The sequence below is a fragment of the Cinclus cinclus genome, chromosome 16 (genome assembly GCF_963662255.1).
Source record: "Cinclus cinclus chromosome 16, bCinCin1.1, whole genome shotgun sequence".
Classification (NCBI taxonomy): Eukaryota; Metazoa; Chordata; class Aves; order Passeriformes; family Cinclidae; genus Cinclus; species Cinclus cinclus.
In genome coordinates this window covers 2644117-2661465 of record NC_085061.1, presented here as the reverse complement: position 1 = coordinate 2661465, position 17349 = coordinate 2644117, and the positions used below count along the sequence as shown (strand labels likewise).

The 17349-nt window shown below is 49.0% G+C and overlaps 2 protein-coding genes across 2 annotated transcripts; both read right to left on the bottom strand.

Annotated features, from left to right (window-relative positions):
- Positions 1-1593: 1593 nt before the first annotated feature.
- Positions 1594-3309, bottom strand: PLD6 (phospholipase D family member 6). The gene is made up of 2 exons (XM_062503865.1): positions 2907-3309; positions 1594-2815 (listed from the first exon to the last, which is right to left on the bottom strand). Exons 1-2 carry the CDS (start codon positions 3307-3309, stop codon positions 2577-2579), a joined length of 642 nt encoding a protein of 213 aa, XP_062359849.1. The 3' UTR covers positions 1594-2576.
- Positions 3310-4503: 1194 nt separating this feature from the next.
- FLCN (folliculin) lies at positions 4504-16539 on the bottom strand. The gene is made up of 12 exons (XM_062503525.1): positions 16504-16539; positions 14848-15126; positions 13579-13725; positions 12710-12931; positions 11951-12111; positions 11122-11213; positions 10185-10375; positions 9505-9618; positions 9015-9138; positions 8607-8738; positions 7227-7332; positions 4504-6477 (listed from the first exon to the last, which is right to left on the bottom strand). Exons 2-12 carry the CDS (start codon positions 15094-15096, stop codon positions 6276-6278), a joined length of 1740 nt encoding a protein of 579 aa, XP_062359509.1. The 5' UTR covers positions 15097-15126; positions 16504-16539; the 3' UTR covers positions 4504-6275.
- Positions 16540-17349: the final 810 nt, after the last annotated feature.

Sequence of the window (17349 nt, the reverse complement as noted above, 5' to 3'; positions counted from 1 at the left end):
CCTGGCACAGTGAGCCCCCACATTTGGGAAGCACCAGGAACACATTTGGGATGATCTTGGGCTTCCCAAGGGAGCCACAGCCTCCCCTGCACAGACACCCACCCCACAGCAGCTGTAACTCACTGTGTAACTTCAAATGCAATGTAACTACAAGAGGAAGATCCCAGGCACTGCTGCAGACACAGGGAGCACCAGGCTGGGAACAACCACCTCAGTGTGAGGCTGCTGGGGAAGCAGAAGGTGTGGGATTTACTAGAGAAACCTGACAAGTTGGTACCAGCTCAACTAACCCAGCTGGCCCTGAACTCATAAATAATGGGTGCAATTAGCATTATTTTCTTCATGCTTTCTTTACCCTGTGTGCAGGACAAGAATGCTCACTGTTCTCACCTAGAGAAAGCAAAGCATGTAAAACACTTGAGACTGTGGTAAGTAGGAAGCAGGAATGCTCCGGCTTGGCCTGTGTCCATCTTCCTGGAGTTCTGGATAACTTGAGAGTTTAAAGAATCATTTGGCAGGATAGTTTGGGGAGAGGGAAGGAAGCTCTGTGAGGCTGTGGGTGGTGTGTGATGTGGCAGTTCAGGTGTTAATGGTCAGTCTTCCTCCAGTGCCCTTGGAGCAGCTGGGCCTTGGCTTCTCTGGGCAGTTTCACCCAACTGACCAGTGATGGGGACTCGTTCTGGGCCACATCTGGGCACTGTGCTCTGTCTGCCACGTGTGCCTGGGAACAGCCCAGGGGGACTGTGAGCACTGAGGGTGAAGGATTCATTTCCCAGAGTCGTTTCTGTGATGATGTGAGAGCATCCAGTCCTCAGCTCCAGCTGTGTCATGGCCGAGCAGCATCAGAGCAGGGACCCGGGCAGTGCTGGGATGCTGCAGCCTCACGGCTCTCACACATCATTTTTTTCCCCCTGCAAAGGGGCTAGGGTGTGGAGGCTGGCTGTTTCTCCATGTCTGTGAGTCCCTGTCTCCTTCCCTTCTCCCTTCCACTCCCAGTTTATTCCAGTGCTTTTTTAAGATCCACCGTTCCTGATTAGCTGCTCACTGTAATAGAAATGTCACTTTTTCTCACTGTATTTATTCCTTACAAACCTTGTGTGACATGCTAGGCTCCCCTGGATGTAGCTGATCATTTCTACTTTGTAAATATAATTACCTAACTTTACATTAACTATATGGTAATAAACTATTTTTGCACCACCCTTTGCATGCTGTGTGTGACAGGTTTATTTCTAAAAAGAAGGAAGAACAGGGCAGAGGTCAGAGCATGAACAGGGAGATGTTTGTTTCTACAGTTGCACTTCACAAAGGAAATGCAACAGGCAGCATTTTGACAGCAATAATATATTTTAAGTAGTTTAAATACAGTGCTGCTGAATGGGATTTACTGGAGAATGACCTTCAGGTAACATAATTTTCTTTCCCCCATGCAAACTTTCTCAGAACAGAACAAATCTAAAATCTGGGTATGTCCATGTATCGTAAGTAACTTAATAAGGATCTACAGGATTTGGAATGCAAAAGTCAGATGAGGATGTTGATGTTTTCTTTGAAAATAGTTTATTTAACAGTGTCAATCACAGCACTACTGGTAACAAAACTGGTAAGGGAATATCAAAGCCTCTTTTCATTTTGAGAGATATTAAGGCACTTTCTATTCAGTATAAAACAATTCTTACATAGACGCTATATAAGAGTTTGTAATTCTTGGGTTTACATCATCTTTGTTCCACACTGAGCTGCAGGGACAGAGGTGTCCTCTCCCTCCCCTTGCTGTCCCCAGGCTGGTGCTGCCAGGCGAGGGCACAGACCACGACACAGTGTCCCAACACCTGAAGGAACCAGATGAACTTAAAGTGGGTGACCCAATTCCAGCCATGTCTGCTCTCCAGATAAACACTGATCCCAAAGAACCATTTCTCTCACTTCCCTCCAGATTTCCCTACACTTCCTTGCTGGAAGAGAAGCTGTCATTACCATCTGTGCTCATGCTTTTACACCAGAGCTCTGCTAACCTTTAACCAAAAGAAACATCAACACAATCAAAACTTAAAAATTTTTGCTGTTTCCCACGAATTTCCTTTTACCAACTTCCAACAATTAATGCCAACAAGAAATGTAACTGAAGCACTTAATCTCCAGAAACTCTTAACTCCGCTGCAGCCCTCTTATCTCTCCTTTAGTTATCGGTGTAGAGGAGCCCTTGCAAATGGTTGCAATTCCATTTGGAATTGGCTACAACTCCGTTCCATATCCCGAGTTGGAAATCGTTCCTTTTACCACTGAAACACATGCTCAGCCCTGTATGAACACACCTGGTGGGCACCAGGGCACAGCAGCGAGCCTGGACAAAGTCTTAATGCCTCTGAATGCAAATCTGTCACTGTCACCCTCACAACAGAACAGTTGTGTCATTCCCCCTAGCACGGGAATGACCCACAGTAAAGGATCTGGGGCACTTTAGGGCAGAGAACACTTCTCTGGAGACGTTTACCGATGTCACACCCAGACGGACAAAACAAGGATGTCTGCGGGTGTAACCACGCTCCACTAGCCCTGAGAGGCAGCTCAATCATTTACTGCCTTTCGGAAGAAAAACTGTAATTGGCAGGATTGTACTCTTCCCAAATCCTTTCAAACTCATCCTGAAAAGCCTTCACATACTCGGCGTCCTCCACGACCAGCACGTTCTCCCGGTTGCTCTGGATGGCCTGGGTGGTCCAGTTGAGGGAGCCTGTGATGAGCATCCTCCGGTCCACGATGGCGAACTTGTGGTGCATGTACCCGCTGTGCTGATCGTGGCGCACCTGGATCCCTGCAGAGAGACACAGACAGCGCTCAGGGCCGCCCCAGGACGAGCCGGAGCCGCTCAGGGCGCTCCGGGCTCCGCCGGCAGCGCCGCTCACCCGCGTGGCGCAGGCGGCCGATCTGCGAACCGTGCAGCCCCATGTACTGCGCGTCCGTCACCAGGCGGACGCGGACCCCGCGGCGGTGCAGGAGCTGCACGGCACGGGCGAGCTGCGGGCAGGAGAAGGAGAAGAGGCAGAGATCGAGCGAGCGGCGGGCGGAGAGGAGGCGGCGCACCAGGCGGCTCAGGGCGGTGTCGCCGCTCGGCAGCGGGCACGGGCAGGGCCGGGCGGGCGCTCCGGGCTCGGCAGCCTCGGCCAGGAGCGCCTCGATGCAGCAGGGCCGCGAGGGGAAGAACAGCACCTCCCGCACGGGCCGGGCTCGCCGCCAGGCCGCCACCGCCAGCGCCACCGCGGTCGCCGCCGCCGCCGCCGCCGCCCCCGCCGCCCTCATGGCCCCCATGGCCCGGCCCGGCCCGGCCCGGCCCGCGCAGCCGCGGCAGAAGAGGGAGCGGCCCGTGGGGAGGAGCGGCCGCCACGCGGGGCTGGGACGGGCTCCGAAATCCCGGCACCGACCCGGCCCCGGGCTCCGAACGCTTTCCCGAACACCGACCCGGCCCCCGGTACCGAAACTCTGACAGCGAGGCCTTCACCACGCACCGAGCCCTAGCAGTCGATGCTGCAATCACGAAACATCCTTTAATCACGGAATGGTTTGGGTGGGGTCCCACAGATCATCCAGTTCCAACCCCCTGCCACAGGCAGGAACACTTTGCGCTATGCAAGTCCCGTCCGACCTGGCCTTGGACACTTCCAGGGATCCAGGGGCAGCCACAGCTGCTCTGGGCACCTTGTGCCAGGGCCTCACCACCCTCCCAGGGAACAATTCCTGCCCAATATCCCATCCAACCCTGCCCTCTGGCAGTGGGAAGCCATTCCCTCTTGTCCTGTCACTCCAGGCTTTCATCCAGAGTCCCTCTCCAGATCTCCTGGAGCCCCGTTAGGCGGTGGAAGGGGCTCTGAGGTTTCCCTGGAGCCTTCTCCAGGTGAACACCCCCAGCTCCCCCAGCCTGGCTCCAGAGCAGAGGCTTTAACCCTTGGAGCATCTTTGTGGCCTCCTCTGGACTTGCTCCAGCAGCTCCAGATCCTTGTGATGTTGAGGGCCCCAGAGCTGGAGGCAGGTGAAGTCTCATGAGGGCAGAATAGAGAGGGAACATCACCTGCTGGACCCTGCCTGGCTGAGGGGAGAGGGGTGGCAGAACTGGTGCAACAAGGCTTTGTCTGTACCTGCAGCCAGCAGTGACCCAGCACTGGGTCCATGACACAGCAGCTGCAGCACTCACTGCTCCCACCTTACTCCCAGCTACACGCTGCTCAGCCAGGCAGAAATCACACTGGAATAAAGAATTATCCTGCCTCAATCAGTTTGTCTCCAAGGCGTATCGTTTGGAGGGAAGGAGGGTGGTGAAAGATGTCTGCAGACATGATTTTTTTGTTAATTAAGTTGTGCACATTCCAGCTCTCGCTGACGGCAAAGGGAGCACCTGCAGCCTCACCTGCGAGCTGCAGGAACCTGCCCAGGCAATCATTTGGTAATCCCACGTATAGATGTGTTCTGGCAGGCAAGCACAGCTGGGGTGGAGGTTCACTGACTTGGCAGCTCTCCCCCTTCTTTCCTGTGGGCATTTTATAAGTGTTAAGTTAGTGATTTCCTTGCCCTGGCTCAAAGCTGAGTCTGTTTGTCCATGACAGCCTTGTTTCAGGTCAGGATGGAGAGGGATCAGCATCGGGAGAAGCAGCAGCCTCGGGCTCAACCTTGTGACCAACCCTTTGCTGTTTTGGAAGGAACCACTAGGTTAGGTTTTGATGCTGGATTGCTTGGGAGAGCTGTATTTAAAAAAAAAACAACAAATCCAGTTCAGCAATCAAGAAGGTGTCAATGCCAAATGATGTCTTGCCTGCTGTGTTACACAGCTCTGGACTGGACCAGAATAGTTTTAAAATAAAGATTACTAGCTCAGTCAACAAGAAACTAATACAAAGATAAGAGGGAAAGACTGTATTAAATTCTCTACATTAGATCTAGGCATAGGATGCAGGAATTTTGTGGATTTGTGCTGCTTTCCCCCACCACAACACACACACACTGAAAATAACCAAAAAACCAGGCTTTGTTCATTTTACAAAAATAGCTCTTATGAGATTTAATGCCTGTCTCCATTTTACAGATGTTCCAGACAAAAATGAACCTCCGTATTTTATATATAAGAACAGAACTTGTGACAAGCTGGAACATCCTCTCTGAGCTTGAGTGAGTATAGAAAGTCACCTGGGTAAAACCTGCCTTTAGCTTGTTCAAAATGTCTGTGGTAATGTCAAGTGTTCCCAATAATGATCCAGAAAACCAAAAAAAACCCCAAAAAACCAACCAAAAAAAACGCACCAAAAAAACCAACAAAGGACACAAACCCCAGACTTCACAACAGAAACAGTGATTCCTTACAGTACAGATAAGGAATATCTAGCTAGGTAATTAAAAAATGCACCAATGTTTTCATGAACTATTAAGCAAAAATGGCTACTATATAGTTATATAAGGGAGCACCTACAGGTTGAATCTCTTCTGCTTAACTTAAGGAAGCTAAAAAAGACAGAAGAGAACCTTATCCTGGTGAGGTTATCTTCATTACCTGGAAGTTCTGCAACCACAGGCAAAACAAGGCGAGTATTTTCCTCTCTGAGAGGCAAGCAGGCTGCATTTTTAGACTTATTTTATAATTCACCCTCCCAGACAAGATTTCCAAAGCAAATGCTAAAACCGTCTCAAGTTAAGATATAAATAAATAAAGAGGAGTGACAGGACTCCCATGGGATGTCCTGACTTATGCTACAGCAGAAAATAGTCTCTTAAATCTGAGCACGAAGTGGTTTGAAATAATTTACATGTGATCCATACCCTGTGACGTGCCTCTTATTTTTGGTTCTTGTTCTCTCAGGCATTTAGGAGATTTATGTGGGATTTCAGTGAGATTAACCATATGCCCTCCCAGGAGTTCTGGATGTTGTCACAGGCCTGCCAAAGAACCTAAAGGTGAGGCCTGCTGCCACACCATGGTGCTTAATGAGGACAGGATGGGATTTTAATTAATTTAGCTGATTCTTTGAGCATTGCTGTGTTTTAGTCTTGAGTGTGCACGTCTAGATTGAGAGCTGAGATCCAGGAGAGACAGCAGCACTGTGGATTAGCACTTATTAGTCCAGTCTCACAGCAAGTAGAAAAGACTCAAGTCACTCTTCAAGTTGGTCTGAGGACCAGGAGAATAGTGATGAAGCCTCACTATCCACCTAAAAGCACATGCTGCAGGCTCAGCAGAGGTAACCAGGGTTCCCTGCCCTTCTCTGAAGGAAGCAGGGGAGGTTGGGCACCCTTTAATTCCGGGACTCTGAGGACGTCGGGCTGCGAACTGTTGACATCAGGTGGGATTTGTACGTCTTGCTCAGGCCGGTCATCCAGAACTTGAGAAGTTTGACATTGTCCTCCTCTGCAGCTCCCAGAATGCTCAGCAGTTTTTGGGTATCCTCCTTGGGTCTGCTGTCCACTTTAGTGAATTTAAAGAGGACTTTCACTTTACTGCAGGAACAAGAGATTCCTGTCATTATCAAATGGACTCACATGCCATCAAACAGGGAACGAGGAGGAACTAGAGCTACTCTTGGCACCTACTGCAACTGAATGTTAATAAAAACTTCAACCAGTGTTTTATTGAACTGTTCTCATGCTTGATGAAGGAGGGTGATTAGTTAGGGAGATGACTCATTTTCAGTAATAATGGGCATATTTCTAGTTTGGTTTTTCATTCTAGCAGAAAGTAGAACAATTAATTGTGACAACTGGGAGACACATCCAGTGCCCATCTGCCTTCAGGTAAATTCACAGAGTCATGATGTTCCATGAATTATTTTGCATGACTGACTGGTCTTCCTTTACAGCTACCTGCACCTCTGAAATGCAGGGCCTGAAGGCAGAACCTGGGCATGTATTTGGGTTTTACCTGAGCTGGGGTATGGCCACACTGACAGGCAGAGAGGGATTTGCATATTTAATCCTCCTAACCAAGGTGAGGCAGACAGTTTTTGTCATGCAAGTAACCTACAGATGTATGAACTGAAGCATAAAGGTTAAGAACTGCTGAGAGCCAAAAAGAGAGATGGGACTAGAGTAGAAAATCCTTAACTCCTGACTGAATTTGTTCCTGTAAATCCAACTACTGCTCAACTGCAGCAGAATTCACCTGACTGAAGTGTGTCCTGCACTCTGCTGTTACTGCTCCAGGAGCAGCACCAAAGCTGCTCCTCTGAAAGCAAGGTGGCTGTACTTACTTCATCCACTCCTCCTTCAGGCAAACAAGGCACTGATCCACAACATCCACAGAGAGGTTCTGGTTGGTCAGGGCAGCCTCAATCTTGTTCAAGATTGTTGGGCCAACTGCAGGAGCAGAAAAAGGGGGAAAAGGGTGAGGAAGAGGACACACAAGCTAAAGGTTACTGCTTACACCTTTGCTACTAATAATTGTTGAATATATCCCCCAGTGGGCTGCTGGGATCTCATTTCCATGGAAGAGGAGCTAAAGACCATCCTATTAGAAAAACATCTGATCCAAGAAGCAACATGGAATTTAGTGAAGGACCCTGGGACATGCGAACAGGTTCAGGGGCCTTTGTTTTTTCTTCTTCAGACCCACTTTTAAATTCTATTTAGCTTTTGTTATCAAAAGATCATTAAAAACACAGGGTTATGAAAAAATCTTCATGCTTCTTTGTGCAATGTACAAACATACATATAAAAATATAAACCCTCAACTTATACTTGATTTAGTGCTCCTCTTGTTAAGGGCAGTTCCACGATACTTGGTGAAAAAATAAACCAGCAACCAACCCCAGGCATTCCTGGACCACTTTTTGGAAGTCCTTAGGAGACATTTTTCCTAGCAGCCAATGGCCTAGTAAGTTTGATGCTGTGGTGGAGAAAAGACCTTGCAGTGACTATTTTTGTCCAGAAATTTCTGGACATGCCACTGACTGGATGGAAAATAAACTGGTGTATTTATACATGTGGGATCAACAACAGGAAGAGCAGTATGGAGAGAGCAAGTCTCTGCTTTGCATCTCTGTCTTCAGGGACAGAGAGGAAGGATGAGCCATCTGCCATGTCTTTTGAGACACTCAGTGAGGCCAATTTATCTAAATTAAGACTTCCCAGAAAATGCAAGATTGATGGACCCGACTCAAATCACCTCTAGGTGCAAGAGTTCAACTACTGGAAGGAAGTAGATAAAATTAAATTTAAAAGTCTGGGTATTTCTCTGTCAGTGATATTTGGCTACCAAGTGGAACATTGAAAATTAGTGATGTCATGGTCCTTACAAGTTAGTCTTACTCAAAATAAGCACACAAGTATTCCAGAATTGAAAGTGTTCACTGTGGGTTACAGAATTTCCCTACAATTTTTCTTATACCTATGTTACAGAATCCATTTCTCACTTATGAAAATTAATAGGCAAAATGCTGATCTGATAGAGAAAATCTTTTATAACTGAACCATCTGTGGTGAGCCTCACCCCAAACAGCTAAATCCCAGCTGAATATTGACCTGGCTTCTACTCAAACCTCCTTAAGGGCCAGTTCATGAAAACCAGTTAAAGATCAAGATGCTCTTTTAATCTCAGTGACAGAGGTTCTTTCTGCTTTCAAATCACCCACCTCTGTCTGCTGCAACGGGGCTCCCACTGGTGACAACAAACTCGTACTTGTTGAGGGACTGCTCATCATCAAACAGGGTTGGGTAGAGGCTGGAACGGGTGGCAGCACGGACTTCCACGAGGACTGCAAACTCTGGAGCAACAAGAACCCAAAAGAGCATGAGCTGTGCTAGCCCAGATTCCAAAACACAGCTACAGACCCTGCTATGGTCAGTGGCTAGAGAAGGTGTCACATCTTTCAGTCGCTGACCAGGCAAAGAGACAAGGAAAACAAAATGAAGTGGTTTGGGCTTTATTTCATGCAGCCAATACTTACTCTAAAATTATCCTAAAAAAAACCCAACCAAAATCTAGTGTCTTTTAACATGTTATGACAAGGAGGGGAGAGGATTCTGCAGCAGGTTCTTACCAGATGACAGGATGTGGGGTGGGATTTGGACGTGTGGGCTCAGGCCCAGGAAGTTGCACCGATAGGCTTCCTCATACTGGTCACTGTAGGGGATGATCCGCACGCACCCGATGGGCAGCATCGTCTGCAGGGGAAGGAAACCAGGCCAGACAAACCCTGGAATTAAACAAGTCAGTACAATTCTCTCCCTGACTTCCAAGACCTGGAGGACTGCTTAAGCAGATGCTCCTGATTTGGGGGATTAAAGTAATCTACTCAGCTTGAGAACCCCTGCAACCGCTGAGGACAAGCAAGAGATCCAAAGGTTGAGGAGATTTTGTTTTGTGCATGTTTTGAGGGCTTTTTTAGTTGTTGTTTTTTCAAAACCACATAATTTAGAACACACTCGTCACAAGATCACATGTCAAGGGCAGATCATTATAAAGGCTGGAGTAGTAGAGAAATACATGTAAAAATATGCAGCTAAGAAATAAAGGGAAAGGTTTCTTACCCGTAGGACATCAAAGGCAGACTGGACAAGGTCCATATCCTGAGCTTTCCAGATGACCTGGTTCCCCATCAGGACATGCCAAGCCAGCATTCGGAATGCTGATGCCCCAAGAACCTGGAAAAAAGCCCCCAAACCATTCTTTACTGGTTATCAAAATAAGTAAAATGTCTAGTTTGCCCTGTTAAAAGCATGAGTGACAGGCAGGAAAATGGCTAGACCTGAACAGCGGGAATGGACATGGAAATTTAGCACATGGACCTTGGGCACATGAACCTTCACCCTCAGCCAGGTCACTGAGAGCACAGGAGAAAAGCAAGATCCAAACAAAATAACTGACCCTATTTGCAAATTATTTTTCCCTCTGAAACACGATTACTTGGCTTTGAAGATGCTGCACAAACTCTGTATTAAATTGCTGTCACTGCTCTTGGGAAGAAGAGAAGTGCAGAATCAGAGAAATCATCTGACCCCACCCCACATGACTGATGATCACCAGAGGCCCTTGTGAGGAAGGGAGTGCACCCAGAGATTCAATTCACATCATGTTCCTGGCTGGGCAGGCACTGTGCTGAACACAGCACCAGGGAACGTGCAGATTGCAGGAAATAAATGTATCTTTAAAAAAAACCAAAAAAAATTATCAGGAGGGAAGTGCTTGTGAACTCTGCAGCCTTCCTTACCTGTCTCATGTGCCTGAGAGAGCGAAAGACAGACAACCTTCTGTGAGCTACGTTCCAGCTGTTGCAATCTGGCATCAGAGATGTTTCAGGGGAGCCTTTGGACAGCTCCTGCCCTTCCACAACATCTGGCTGGGAAGAAGGCTTCTCTTCTTCCTCAGAACCATCCCAGCCTTCCGACTCTTCTTTCAGATCTAGCAAAAAAAAAAAAACCAACAAAAAAAAACAAAACAGGCAGGTTGGTCATAAAAATTGTTGCTCTCTAGGAATGGAAACTGGAAAGTGCTCACATGCTGCAGCCATGTGATTTTGGGTGTATGTGGGAAGAGAGAGCTCAGAACACAGTAACTGAAAGTACTGGCAGTAGCACAGACACACCTAAGTGTTAATTCAGATAAAAAATAACTACTGAATGGTCAAGAAGGAATTTTCATCTATAGAACAGAGAGTTGCATTTTTTGATCAGCTATGTTCTCTATTCTTGTCTGAAAGGTTATGGACAAAGCTTTGTGGATTCTAGTTTACATGGTTAATAAGATAATTCAACACAGGAAAAAAAAAAACCCAACAAACTACGATCCTTTACTTTTAGAAAGTTTGTAGAAAAAGAAGCAAGAAATCCATATGTTGTGACTACAAATCCTTCTGGCTGTAGAGATTCACTGGGAGGGCCAGCCCAGCCAGAGAGAACAATGATCTTGATGATGCAACACTGCTACTCAAGTGACACCACGTGCAGAGAGCCTTTGAGGTGCCTGGATTCCACATTCTTGTCAGATCCATCTCCAGAATGGAGAGTGCATCAGCTGCTGCAGAGACTACCAGGGAGGTGAAGCTGATGAACAATGTCTGTGTTTAAGATGCAGATCAAAAGACTATGTGTTTCATCATCTGAAGAATTCTCAGAGGGTCTTCGCAGCTCTGGAAACCTCTGTCTCACCTGCAAGTTTTTCCATCTGAACAAGGGTGTCTTCTGTGGGTGCTCCCTCCAGAAGCTTCTCTGTAAGCCTGCTACCACAAGCCTTCAGAAGCCTGGAGGCATTGAAAGGAGGAGAGGCAGAGTCATGCATCTTGCCAGGTGCAAAAATCCAGTAAGAAACTCGATATCATTATGTCAAACAAAACATCCAACCACTAACCACTTTGTGCTACCTTCCAGCACATCCCTGTGCTTTCCTCAGTGTGGGACTATCAGCCCATCTTACAATCCCTGCCACGCAGTCACCCAGATCCCAGCATTCTGCAATTTCTTTGTGCAGCATGCCTATCCCCCATTCAAATCACATGCCAGTGTTGCAACCCTCCCTGTGGCATCTTTCCAGGGAAGTTTAATGAGCCAGTCAGGCACTGGAGCAACTGGACTCTCTCAGAGCCCCATGGGTGCACCTCCCATGCTGCTGAGCCCAGCACAGGGGCACCACCATGGTCTGTCACGTGTGAATTCAAGGTGCAACACGCTGGAGGCAGGTGCATATTTTTATTCCTTTCTTCTACACTGCAAAGACCTTCCATCTGCATAACCATGGCTTCAATTAGCTGCCACATTAGTTTTACTTCACAGCAAAAAGACAATTTTTTTGTCCTAAAGACATCAGTGTTGGCTTCTTCCAATTCAGACGCTACTTAGCAAATTCTAAGTATGACCTCAAAAAAATAAAAACAAAACAAAACAAAAAAAAAAACCCCCGAACACTCAAATCACATTCCCAGTCTTTCAGGATACAGCAGTATCCTGCTGAGGAAGGAGCTGCTAACAGCAGTGGCATTACCAAGCAAAGGAGGTGTGCAGGCAGGCCCAGAGGTTCTCGTCGTTGGTCAGGGACGTCAGGGAGCGCGCGGCGTTGCCGTTGCGCTGGTGCAGGAAGGGGGTGAAGGCCGTGTTCATGCGCTGGGCACGCTGAGGGCACCCAAACTGCTCTGCTTCAAACACCTGCACACACAGCAAGGGCAGTGTCAGACTGAAAGAGATCCAGTGTTTGCACAGAGCTCAGGTGAAAAACCACAATAAAAACACCAAGCGAAAAGGGTGCGTCACACCTGCCCATCCAATCATGGCAAAACAGAGAGAAGGGACATCTTCTGAGACGGACTAAAATTATCACTAAGTAACTCTTGTGCTCCAAAATCATTGTCCTTCCCAGATTCACTTACTTATATTTGTAACAAAGCTGTTGTCTACGAGGCCTGTGAAAAGCACTGAGTGTTTCAAATGACAAAAACATCATGTTCCTTCCCTCATACATCCCCAGACACAGAATCATGGAATGGTTTTTACTTGGAAAGATCAACTTGTTCCAACACCCTGCCACAAGCACCTGCCACATTCCATGAGACCAGGATGCTCCAAGCCCTGTCCAATCTGGCTGTGAACACTTGCAAGGATGGGGATACACCATCCTCCTGGGCCTTGTGTCAATCTTAATGACCACCCTGCCATGAGCTGAACCAGCTTTTGGACTCAGCTGCCAATCAGGGATCACAACTGAGACACTGACATTGAGTCACAGGGACTCTGTGCACTGACCTACCTTCAGTGCTTTGCCCTGGAGCTCATCAATGATGCCTCTGATCTTTCCCAACAAGAAAGGCCAGGAGTTGATGAGGTAAATCCGGTCCATCATGATGGTGATGATGCTGTACCAGCGCTGGAAACCTCGGGCCAGGCTGTCTTTGATAAAGAAGGTGTGGCTGAACACAAAACCATGCTGTTCATCTCCAAAAAAAATAGGGCCTTCACGTCCTGGGCAGACCTGAAGGGAAGGGACACACACCAAAGTCATTAAACACATCACAGAGTATCCAACTAAACAGCTTTCTGCACTTTAACACCCACTTAGGGAATAAATGAAGCCTTTTTATGCTTCTATCCCAAAAGTGTGGTCAAACAGCCCTTCAAAGGTATCCTACAAACACTCCAAACCCTTCAATTTAACTGTCTTTTAAGAATTCAGCTCCATTCAACTACAATACTGAGAATTCAGAAGGAATTTTGCTGACCCTAACACAGAAATGCTCATTAATCTGTAAGGTTTTTCCTTCATGTCTGTTACAGGATGAATATTAATGGTTTATAAAGGGCACTCAAGCCCACATTCAGAGGTTTTTTACAAAAAACAGGTTATCTTACAATGACAAATAATAAGCACAAGGAACAAAACTACGAAGGGGTTATTTTCAGCCTCACAAGGTGACAGGAAGTAACCCCTGAGGTCACCAAAGATCAAGCTTAAAAAATACCACCAATCCTGGAATAAACAGACTTCTGTGCCTGTCTTTCCACCTGGTTCCCTCCATGTTTCAGTCTGCACAGAGCAGCCAGGATCAGCAGTGGAATATCTTGGATTGGAGGTGATCCAGGAGCTATAAATAGCATTTCCCTGTGCTCCAAGGCAGGTACCTCACAGCTGAGGCTGCGGACGCAGGCCTGGCGCACGATGCTGAACAGCTGGGGGTGGTTTGGGTGCTGGTGGCTGACGTACTTGATGGAGGTTTCTTTGTCGTGGCTGACGTACCCTGGGTGTCCTCCTGCAAGAGAGCGGCAGCCCTGAAGGCAGAAGAGTAAAATCCAGCCATAAATGAGTGTGCAGTTATCTCAGCTTTCCAAAGAGCTCTGACTGTCCCCTCCAAAACACTATACAATGTTACTTACACACACAGACAGGAACACAAAGACAAGGAAGGTGAGTCAGGGTCAGGATTTGAAAATCAGCTCCTCACACAAAACTCTGATATCCTTCTCCTACTCTTATGCTCATTTTCCACTATTTAATTTCACTGTGAACTTGGTGTTGGCTCTACAGCTGGCAAAGTTCAGTTACAGCAGCTGTGAAACCAACTGGCCAAACAAAACTGACCACAACTGAAGGGAAAATAAATAATAAACATGTCAGAGGAAGTACTGATAGAAGACAAGTATGAGAATCACAGAATGGTTTGGGCTGGAAGGGACCTTAAAGATCACCTCATTCCATCCCCTGCCATGGGCAGGGACACCTTACACTATCCCAGGTGACTCCAAGCCCTGTCCAACCTGGCCTTGGACGCTTCCAGAGAACCAGGGGCAGCCACAGCTTCTCTGGGCACCCTGTGACACCCTGACAGGGAACAATTTCTTTAGTATATCTAACCTGAATTTCCCCTCTTTCCATTTCAACACACTACTCCTTGTCCTATCACTGCAGCTCCTGATGAAGAGTCCCTCTCTGGATTCCCTGCTGGTCCCTTCAGACACTGGAAGGTTGCTGTGAGGTCTCCACACAAACTTCTGCTCTCCAGGATGAACAGCCCTGAGCGACTGAGAATATACATTTTTCCTATTGCTTAAATTGTTTTTGCTTTTATTTTTTGTTTTTTAACCAATGCTGCTCCTAATCTAACAAAGTAAATGCTCTTCGAGGATAAGGAAAGTGTTTCCCAGCCAGAAGAGAATCGCAGATAACAGAGCTTAAAGAGACCTCAAGGTCCTGTCAACAACAGCTCCTTCATTCTCTTGTCATGGATCATTAGAATTAGAGTTAGGACTAGCTTGCAGTTGATGAGGACAAGTGCGTTTCACGTTTTTATTTGTCTCTAAACAATTAAATTTGCACCACCGAACCCCAGAGCCCTTTAGGCAAGTCAAGGACACCGACGCCCACAGAGAGATTTTCGAGATTTTCACACTTGCCTCACACATGTCTGACTTCTTTGGCCCTGGGCTGCTGGAGTCGGCGCTGGCCCCTTCAGCCGGGCTGTGCGAGCGGATCCGACTGCTCATCTGAATCCCACATTCCTCCTCTTCTGCCTGCTCATTCTGCCCGGAGATGTCCCCGCTGCTGGCACCCTGAGGGAGTGGCGAGTGCAGGACCTCGGTGCAGAACAGGGTGCGAGGGCCGTGGAGCTCACAGAAATGGCACAGGGCAACGATGGCGTTCATAGTGAGGGCTCAGCACAGCTGCCAGGCCTCCTGCAGCCAGGGACAGAGCACATGGTCAGCACAGGGGTACCACAGGATCTCTCAGGCCTCACCGGTGCCAGTCCTGCTCTGCATCCCACCGGGAGCAGCTGGCCTTAAGCTCAGCCTGAGCATGAGACCTCAAATACCATAGAGTCCAACCTGTGAATGATCCCCACTTCATCACCCAAACCAGAGCACTGAGTGCCATGTCCAGTCTTTCCTTTAACACCTTCAGGGATGGTGACTCCAGCACCTCCCTGGGCATCCCATGGATCCAAGACCAACCTTCTGTTTGCTGATGGGATGGGCTCGAGCAACCCAATCTGCCGTGCCCAGATCCCAGACACTGAGCCAGGGGTGAATGGGGCTGAACCAATCCCTCATGCCCAGATACCTCCAGGCTTACAGGGACAGATTCAGGTAATCCCAGAATGGTTTGGCTTGGAAGGGACCTTGAAAATCATCCAGTACAACCTCCTGCCATGGGCAGGGACACTTTCCACAATCCCAGGTTGCTCCAAGCCCCATCCAACATGGGGCTGAACAATTCCAGGGATCCAGGGGCAGCCACAGCTTCTCTAGGCACCCTGTGCCATGGCCTCACCACCGTCACCGGGCAAATTTCTTCCCAATATCCCATCTAACCCCGCTGTCAGCTTGAAGCCCTCTCCCCATCTCCTGTCACTCCAGAACCCGTAAGCAGCCTTGTCCCATCTTTCCTGTAAGTTCCATTTAGGTACTGGAAGACCACAATTAGGTCACCTCGAAGCCTTCTTCTGTCTAGGCTGAACAATCCCAATTCGTCCAGCCTTTCCTCAAAGGAGAGGTGTTCCTCCCCTCTGATCAACTTGGTGCCCTCCTCTGGATCAAGGCTGAGGTCGCTGGGCCCGGAGCCTCAGGCCGGAACGGTCCAGCCCTGATGAGCGTCCACGGACCCGAACGCCTCAGGCCCTGCCGGACCCAGGCCAGCCTGTCCCGCCGGGCCCGGCGTCCGGTTCCCCGTGCCCTGTCCGCCCCGGCCCGGCCCCGGTTCCCCGTGCCCGGAGCCCCCGCTCACCGCGGCTCCCCCGGCCCGTCCCGTGTCCGCGGGCGCCTGACACCGACTGACCCACCGCCCGTACCATCCCCACCGCCAGCTGAGGGGGGGACAGGGGCAGACAGCCCCCCGCTCGCGAGCCCGCCGCCGCCGCGGAGAAGCGAGAAGACAGAGAACAAGGCAGCAGAGAGAGAGAGAGAGAAAGAGAGAGAAGCCCGTTCGTACCGCGGGACTGGGCTGCCCGTCCCGCCGCTCTCCCGGGGAGGCGGCACCCCCCCCCCCACCCCCCGCCTGCCGCAGTGGCTCGGGCCAGGGCCGCCCTGTCCACAGGGGCAGGGCGAAGCCATTACCTCAAGGGAGGGGGGCCATGAGGAGGTCTGGAAGGCGCCTCCTCCCCTCCCGCGCTACATCTGCCCAGCTCTTACAGCGCAGAGAGGGAGCAGTGGTGCCCGATCACCGGGGACACGAGAAGAGACGAGCGGCAGCCTGCGAGCTGCGGTGCCACACCGGGAGCGGGCCGCGCTCCCCCCGCGGGCTGGTACGGGCCGCGCGGCGGGTCACGTGACCCGTGGGCTCTGGGAGGGGACCGGGGGTGGCCGCGGGCGGAGCCCCCGAAGGAGCCGGGACCGGGACCGGCACCGGGACCGGGACCGGGGCTTCACCATCGGCTGCCTCAGAGCCGATCTCCGCGACTTTCCCTCGCCTCAGGGCGGTGCCGTGGTTTCCGCAGGCTCCGCGCGACTTCTCCATTAGAGTCTCAGCACCCACCGTCCGTTTTACTTCCTTAAAATGCGTAGAATGTAAGATTATGGCAGATGAAGGTTTCGAAGTATTGTCGTTTCCTGATTTATAAAGCAGCTCAGGTACACACGTACAGCCCGGGAAGGGCAGGGGAGCAAGTGCCCAAGTTAAACCTGTTCAGGCTCTTCATTTCCATTAAACTAATAGTGTTTCTCTTCAAGGTATCAAGTTTAGGTATTAAAGGATTATTTACCTCTAGGAATCTATGACTAAAAAAGCTAAACCAAATTCCATGTGAACTATTAGGTTTCAAAATAATACAGAACCAGATTCCTCCTTTGAATTGCCCCTTACAGAGTTTTAAATACTTGAATCAGAACAAAAGTAGTAAATTTAAAAAAAAAAAAAGATAACAGCATAGATTATTTAACTGAGTAAAACTTGTACTTTAATCC

Coding starts and splice junctions, on each gene's coding strand:
- FLCN (XM_062503525.1), bottom strand. CDS start 15,096: ATGAACGCCATCGTTGCCCTGTGCCATTTCTGTGAGCTCCACGGCCCT. Junction 10,376..11,121: donor TCAGATGGAAAAACTTGCAG/GTGAGACAGAGG, acceptor TTTTTTTGCTAG/ATCTGAAAGAAGAGTCGGAA. Junction 9,619..10,184: donor CTCTCAGGCACATGAGACAG/GTAAGGAAGGCT, acceptor GCTTTTTTCCAG/GTTCTTGGGGCATCAGCATT.
- PLD6 (XM_062503865.1), bottom strand. CDS start 3,309: ATGGGGGCCATGAGGGCGGCGGGGGCGGCGGCGGCGGCGGCGGCGACC. Junction 2,816..2,906: donor CGGCCGCCTGCGCCACGCGG/GTGAGCGGCGCT, acceptor GTCTCTCTGCAG/GGATCCAGGTGCGCCACGAT.